Source organism: Camponotus floridanus, unplaced genomic scaffold, assembly GCF_003227725.1.
Source record: "Camponotus floridanus strain SB8 unplaced genomic scaffold, Cflo_v7.5 scaffold1, whole genome shotgun sequence".
Taxonomy (NCBI): Eukaryota; Metazoa; Arthropoda; class Insecta; order Hymenoptera; family Formicidae; genus Camponotus; species Camponotus floridanus.
Window position 1 is genome coordinate 9,648,380 of NW_020229214.1, and position 7,897 is coordinate 9,656,276.

The 7,897-nt window shown below is 35.7% G+C and overlaps 1 protein-coding gene across 3 annotated transcripts; it reads left to right on the plus strand.

Annotated features, from left to right (window-relative positions):
* The first annotated feature begins 820 nt into the window (after nt 1-820).
* Nucleotides 821-7,897, plus strand: LOC105249665 (AP-2 complex subunit alpha). Of its 3 annotated transcripts, none has more exons than XM_011255295.3 (14): nt 821-1,267; nt 1,960-2,047; nt 2,806-3,017; nt 3,083-3,276; nt 3,402-3,633; nt 3,715-3,823; nt 3,905-4,548; nt 4,618-4,749; nt 4,856-5,053; nt 5,144-5,478; nt 5,578-5,846; nt 5,929-6,073; nt 6,159-6,366; nt 6,467-7,897. In XM_011255295.3, the coding sequence occupies exons 1-14, from the start codon at nt 1,034-1,036 to the stop codon at nt 6,542-6,544; spliced, it is 3,078 nt and encodes a 1,025-aa protein (XP_011253597.1). In that variant the 5' UTR covers nt 821-1,033; the 3' UTR covers nt 6,545-7,897. The 3 variants fall into 3 exon arrangements, with proteins under 3 accessions (XP_011253597.1, XP_011253598.1, XP_019882614.1); XM_011255296.3 differs by having other exon boundaries at nt 1,090-1,203; nt 6,467-6,544; XM_020027055.2 differs by lacking the exon at nt 821-1,267 and adding an exon at nt 1,531-1,846 and having other exon boundaries at nt 6,467-6,544.

The window sequence follows — 7,897 nt, forward strand, 5'->3', positions numbered from 1 at the left end:
AGGTTGATTTTCAATTGAAGAGAATTTTGCATAGGATATCTTTTTTTCAGATATATAAACTTGCATGTTGACAAAAGTTTTCACATTTATTATATTATTAAGATTTTTTTATTAATTTTTATTAGTTTATATCGAAATAAATTACTTCTAATGAGACAATTTTTGTTTTACACAACCCTGTTAAATATTTGTTCAGTAATCTTGTACTTTATTTCAGCGATACATTTTTCATCATTTGGCTTGGCCAATTTTCGACGCCATTTTACATTGCATCTTTTCAAATATTAGTATGAAATCTGAATAAAATGACTCTTGATGATAAAAGTTTAAAATTCAGATACTACTAAAATATTCGAGTTGAAATTATAAATAAAATGACACGTTGTCCATTTAAACTTTGACGCATTGAAATTAATGTTCAGTTTCAAATATTTACGATTTGAGTCAGACAAATTCGTACAATTTTTCTTTCTATTAACATTTTACATATTTTTCATATTATAACCGTACCTGATTGCAAACTGGAATGTGGGAAATAGTTTCACAATATTTTAATGAAACGGATTAAAACGCGACTCACCGTCGAAATCACTATAATTATTAATTGTAATAATGATAATCAATCAACCGTCGAGTTCAAGATACAAATTTTTCAATCTTCTCGATAAGTTGTAAAATTTTTCTCGCGCCTCAAGATAATAACTTCAACTAATCTCGCAGAATAAATTGAACGAAAAATAAGAGATACTTTCTCCTTTAATCTTAATCGTAAGAAAATGTGAGGAGGAAGAAGCAGATCTCCGGCTTATTTCCGACAAATTGAAAATCCGTACCTATACTCCTTTCAAGCGATGGAAATGTCGGAAAACAAATTTCTACGAGTTCCCTTCGTCGCGCACCTTTCGTAGAGACTCGATGAAATTTAGCGACGGATGAGTAGAGACACCCCCACATCCCTTTCGCGGCGATCAATCGACCGTAGCAATAAAGCGCGTTCAAAATACGAAATTCCACGCGCCAGCGCGGACGACGCATGCGCGCTGGCATTTCGACGGGTAGAGCCCGTCGTCCGTCAGACCCAGTCGACGGTTGCAAATGGCGACAGCCACGAAGTCTCTGGCACGGGTCCGCGAATAGTTCCACGCCTACCGTGCGCCCCGCGACCGAGACGTGCGCGAACGCACAACCCCCCAGCCCAGACCGGTACGTAGACGAGGCCGACTCTAGAGGCGAAGATTTCGCGATACCGAGCGAATTTCGCGGGACGGTAAGATCCGGCGACGCGACCTTTTCAACGACAGCTCTCCGAGAGAGGACGGAAAACGGCGCACTCGTTTTCCTCGGTCTCTTCTCGGAAACGCTCCGATCGATCGATACGATCGTCCCGCGTTCCGCTTCCCGATCGTCGAGCTCGCCGATTTCGACGATCGCGCGTACCGAGCTCTCTCTCTATATATCTCTCTCTCTCTCTCTCTCTCTCCCTCTCTCTTCCTCTCGTTCTCTCTCTCTATCTCTCTCTCTTTCTCTTTCGAGAAAGAGAGAGATATCGCTCCGGGTGCGCGCCGCTGTCAAAGATCATCGTCGGCATTCGATGCAGTCCGCGCCGGCTCCGATGAAGTTTTTCGTGTCGCGATCACGTCGGTCGATCGTCGTCGACTCGTGCACAATTTTCGCGAACGCCAAGCAGTCCACCGAGCGGTCGATTTTCACTCCGTCCCGGATGGCGCACTTCCCGATAATACATCTCGAGGAAAGGACGAAAAAAATAGTTGCGATGGGCGTGTAGGAAGATACGATAAGAGTGACCACGCGTCTCGTTAATCCGTTGCGTCATGCTATTCTTATTGTTAGTGCGCGAAACAAATACCAATTACAGTATATTTACGTTGAAGCGTGTGCACGTCACAGATTGGAGGGGACGAAACGTTTAGTATCTTTATAGCTCGATTTCATTCACAGGTAGTTTTAAACAAGCGAGGCAGAATGCCGGCCGTTAGAGGAGATGGTATGCGTGGATTGGCGGTGTTTATATCGGATATCAGAAATTGTAAGTACTTTATTGCTGTAATTTATGCTCTTGAATCGATCGAACATCTTCTATAATGTAACTTTTATGATGCGCGATTTGCAATTGAAATAAGTTATTCCATTCGATCGTTGTCAATTATGCTTCCTGTAAATATATATTAGTGTCATTTATATCAAACTATTAGCGGAATGTCATTCATTGAGCGATAGCGTGGCATTGAAATAACAAAGTGTCAGTGAGATGAGCAGGAGAAAGGGGGCGGAGTTCTGATATACGCCTATCTTCCTGATAGAGCTTGACTCTCAAATATCAATCTGTGACACATTGGCATCGTTATAACTAAAGATTTACTTAAAAAAACATATGCTAGTTTTTCCCATATATTTATTAAGTACAAGCACAATTATAGTTTATATTTATACACATGATTTATTTATTTCAATCATCTTTATGTCTGGCAATTTTGAAATATGTATTGTATAGTAATGTATATAGATAAAAGGATTGTTCTTGGAGTAAGCCAGTTGGCGCCGTGCCATTGATTCTTCTATCAGATATTTCTATCGATATATTACTGCTGATCAATATTTGCATAAAAATATAATAAAATATATATGAAAAAAGAAAGAGAGAGAAAATTGTATCTTCTCTTTATATATATTTTATTTTAAAGTGTGCTTTTCCATTAATAACTATAATTTTGCAATCTCATTTTTTAAAGATAAACTGTAGAAAATATCTTTCCTCTTTTTTGAATAATATATCAATATTACCAGGTAAAAGTAAAGAAGCGGAAATTAAAAGAATTAATAAGGAACTAGCAAACATTCGCAGTAAGTTTAAAGGAGATAAAACTCTGGATGGATACCAAAAAAAGAAATATGTTTGCAAGCTGCTATTCATTTTCCTTCTTGGTCATGACATTGACTTTGGACATATGGAAGCTGTTAATTTACTTTCATCAAATAAATATTCGGAAAAACAGATTGTAAGTATATAATTTTTCCTGTCCGTGATGTGTGTGCATAACGATATAAAATTATTCAATTCTAGGGTTACCTCTTTATATCAGTCTTGGTCAATACCAACAGTGATTTGATCAAATTAATTATACAAAGTATAAAGAATGATCTCGGCTCGCGCAATCCGATTCACGTCAACTTGGCATTGCAATGTATTGCCAATATTGGTAGCAAGGAAATGGCGGAAGCCTTTGGCAATGAAATTCCAAAACTACTTGTTTCAGGGTATGACGTAGTATATTTATACATCGTTATACAAAGTTCATATTAATCAAACAATTATATTTATAGTTATTAAATATATTGGATTGTCACTCAGTCTTTTTAAAAGTAATATTTATTTTCTCTAGAGATACTATGGACGTTGTGAAACAAAGTGCTGCATTATGTCTGTTACGGTTACTACGCACCGCGCCTGATGTCGTACCTGGCGGTGAATGGACGTCGCGCATAGTTCATCTGTTAAATGATCAACATCTTGGTGTTGTAACCGCCGCGGCATCGCTTATAGATGCTCTCGTAAAAAGAAATCCAGACGAATACAAAGGCTGTGTTAGTCTCGCAGTTTCGAGATTGAGTAGAGTACGTTGTTAAAGTTTGATTGATCCGTGTATAAAAATGAGAATATTATACATCTCTCTTATATTTCTTTTACAATTGTAGATTGTTACGTCAAGTTACACGGATCTACAGGATTACACATATTATTTTGTACCAGCCCCATGGTTATCTGTCAAGTTACTACGTTTGCTACAAAACTATACACCACCAGGTACTTAATTTACATGTGGATACATTGTATTTGGAAATGTAATAGATTTTGCATAGTATATCTATATTTATATTGCCGCAGCTGAAGATCCAGGTGTGAGGGGCAGATTAAATGAGTGTCTAGAAACAATATTAAACAAAGCTCAAGAACCACCAAAGTCGAAAAAGGTCCAGCATTCAAACGCGAAAAATGCTGTACTCTTTGAGGCCATTAGTTTAATTATTCACAACGACAGTGAGCCGAATCTTCTAGTACGGGCGTGCAACCAACTCGGACAATTTTTATCGAATCGCGAGACTAATTTGCGATATTTGGCACTCGAGTCTATGTGCCATTTGGCTACCTCGGAATTTTCACATGAAGCCGTAAAGAAACATCAAGAAGTCGTCATATTATCGATGAAAATGGAAAAGGATGTTTCTGTGAGACAACAGGCGGTAGATCTATTGTATGCCATGTGTGATAAAAGTAATGCCGAAGAAATAGTTCAGGAAATGCTAAATTATTTAGAAACGGCCGACTATTCGATTAGAGAGGAGATGGTCCTAAAGGTAGCGATTCTAGCTGAAAAATATGCAACTGATTACACTTGGTACGTCGACGTTATTCTAAACTTAATTAGGATAGCAGGCGATTATGTCTCTGAGGAAGTTTGGTATCGTGTTATCCAAATCGTTATTAATCGAGACGATGTTCAGGGTTATGCTGCAAAGACAGTCTTTGAGGTAAAATATATCATTTTTTTTTCTTTTGTTTAAAATTCGAACCACTTTATGTCATGTATATTATCGTAGGCATTACAAGCGCCAGCTTGTCACGAAAATATGGTTAAAGTCGGTGGTTATATACTTGGAGAATTCGGCAATCTCATTGCTGGTGACTTGCGGTCTTCTCCAGCTGTCCAGTTCCAGCTCTTACATTCCAAAGTAAGCGTTTGTCTAATTTTTAACAAATAAAACATATATTATTATGAAAAAAAAGTATATATATACAATATATATATATGACAAATCTGCTCTCTCTTTTGTGCAGTATCACTTGTGTTCTCCTATGACCCGAGCATTACTGCTTTCGACATATATAAAGTTTGTCAATTTGTTTCCTGAAATTCGAAGTCAGATTCAAGATGTCTTTAGGCAGCATAGTAATCTACGTAGCGCAGATGCTGAATTGCAACAGCGAGCATCGGAATACTTACAATTGAGCATCATTGCTTCAACCGATGTTTTGGTATACAATATATAATATATAATATAACAATATATATAATATATAATTGAATGATTCGCGTAATCGAATATATTTGTTGTATTTTTATAGGCTACCGTGCTGGAAGAAATGCCAGCATTTCCTGAGAGGGAGTCCTCCATCCTTGCGGTTTTAAAGAAGAAAAAGCCGGGTCGAGTACCAGAGAATGAAATTAGAGAAAGCAAGAGTCCAGCACCAAACACCAATCATCACACTGAAGCTCCTAGTACTGTTACAGTTGCAGCAGTTAACAATTCTTCCGCCGATCTACTAGGACTGTCGACCCCACCTTCTTCTCAACCTTCTAGTAACACAGGCGTATTGCTCGATGTTTTGGGAGATATCTATAATATGCCAAATAAAGTTGGTGCTACCAATGGTACCCAAAATACATATAATCCTAAGAAGTAAGTTACATTGCAATTAAATATTTTTATATAATTCAAATATTGGGATACATATATCCGAATTTATTATTATCCTATTATATGTTTTATATTTTCCAGATTTGTTTGTAAGAATAATGGTGTCTTGTTTGAAAGCGACTTGATACAAATTGGTGTAAAATCAGAGTTTAGGCAAAATCTTGGACGTATAGGCCTTTTCTATGGAAACAAAACGCAATATGCATTACACAGTTTTCAACCACAGTTATCTTGGACAGATGAGAATCAAGCAAAATTGGCTGTACAAGTAAAACCCGTTGATCCTATATTGGAGGCTGGCGCTCAGATCCAGCAAATGATCAATGCAGAATGCATCGATGATTATAATGGTATATTAATTTGAAATTTTTTCAGATTTCTAATAATCAGTAATCTACTTTATTTATATGTATACTGTTTTTTTATTCACAGATGCGCCGAGCATGATTATCTCTTTCATTTATAATAATGTGCCACAAAAAATCACAATGAAGTTACCATTAACAATTAACAAGTTTTTCGAGCCGACAGAGATGAATGGGGAATCATTCTTCGCAAGATGGAAAAATCTCGGCGGGTATGAAATACAAGTACAATATGCTTAATTAAGAAAAGAAATAGGTTTATTTAAATTGATTCATCGAATGTTCATCTGTTTTTAGAGCGAATCAACAACGATCGCAAAAGATTTTCAAAGCACAGCAACCGATGGATTTAACACAAGTACGTACAAAATTGCAAGGTTTTGGTATGCAATTACTTGACGGTATCGATCCAAATCCTGATAATTTTGTCTGCGCTGGTATCGTTCATATGAGAGCGCAACAAGTGGGTTGCCTATTGCGTCTTGAACCTAATAAACAAGCTCAGGTAACTTGTCAAATTTTTGAAAAATTTAATAACAAAATTTGTAATGACAAATTGTGTGCATGTGTGAAAGTCTTATTCAATTGCACATTTTCATTTGTAGATGTTTCGTTTAACAGTACGTTCAAGTAAAGAATCGATGTCGGTAGAGATCTGTGACCTGCTGGTGGACCAATTTTAAACGGCCTAGCAGGCATCATCGAGAAATTAGTACCGCGTCGTGAGAGGACATGTATCATTATCGAAAGAGAATGTCATCTCGCGCGTCGTTTAAAAAGATACTGATGACTATTTGTTAAGACATATTTGCGTTGTACCCAAGCTTACACTCTCATAACGCTCTTGTATGAAATCTATATCTTCGTGTAGGTAGTTTTGTGTCACTATATATCGTTTTATCGAAGAGACATATGTAGATTTAAATCAGAATTATCGAGATCAATCACGTACAGAAAGAACAGAACATACATATAAACTGGCTATGATAGACAGTATTATCTCATAATTGAAGATATGTATCTGTAGATTTGTTTTATATGGATCTACATCTTATATATTACAATCTATACAATTTATGCAGGTGAAACGAGAAAGAGTGAAATAGAGAAAAAACTAGATATTTTATAGCTATGATTATATATATAATATATTATAGAATCACTCGAGCCACATTATAGAAACAAAGAATTTTTTTTTTTTATTTAGTTTTATAATACAAATTTATCTCTGTATAATTCTTAACATCGGCGAATCATTAAGATTGGATCTGTGAGGTTGGAATATCTCTCTGTATGTGAACGTCTCTTTGTTATATCATTTTGTATCATCATGTGTCATGAATTCTATTTCACGAATTATTCGTATTTCGCCATGAAATTGTCGCGTGAGCGAGAGTAGATTTGGGCACAATGACAGTAGTTGTATAATATTAGCTGTTTATCATATAGATATATCCTTATATATTTAACGGAGCTGCAAATTAATTATTGTATAATTAGTAGAGTTTATATTTAATTGCGTCCTATCTTATAATCTTGATTTTGAACAATATTCTAGATTTTCTATATATTATTGATGTATGATAAATCCATGGCTGGTCATTCTTATGTTTACAAAACGATTCCAATAGGAGGTATGTTATAATCTTAGTATGTCGTTAATTGAAATCTAAATCACAGATTAATGATTTGTAGTTGTAGAAGTACTCTTATTTTCAGAATTTTAAGTAAGATGTATATTTCAATAGAGTGTATACTCTGTACAGGTAATATTTGAAGTGTGTTTTACGAAATGCGTTTTATAATACTAACAATGGAAAGAGCAGCTCTAAATATGATTTATGAAATATCGCTTTATAACGATCAGTGAGATATATTACCGATCTTTGTAAAGCTTTAAACAATTGTATATATAAAATTTGAATTAATTACAAATGGCTATAAACATTTATGAGATACATAGGTTGCACTATTTGTAGCCATATAAGCTCAAATTTTTTTTTACTCCATTTCTGTCTTATTTTTTCAGGGACGTA

Excerpts from the sequence above, each read along its gene's own strand:
- LOC105249665 (XM_011255295.3), top strand. The coding sequence starts at position 1,034 with ATGCGCGCTGGCATTTCGACGGGTAGAGCCCGTCGTCCGTCAGACCCA. Across the intron at positions 3,634-3,714 it reads CAGTTTCGAGATTGAGTAGA|ATTGTTACGTCAAGTTACAC; the intron begins GTACGTTGTTAA and ends TTACAATTGTAG. Across the intron at positions 5,479-5,577 it reads AATACATATAATCCTAAGAA|ATTTGTTTGTAAGAATAATG; the intron begins GTAAGTTACATT and ends TATATTTTCCAG.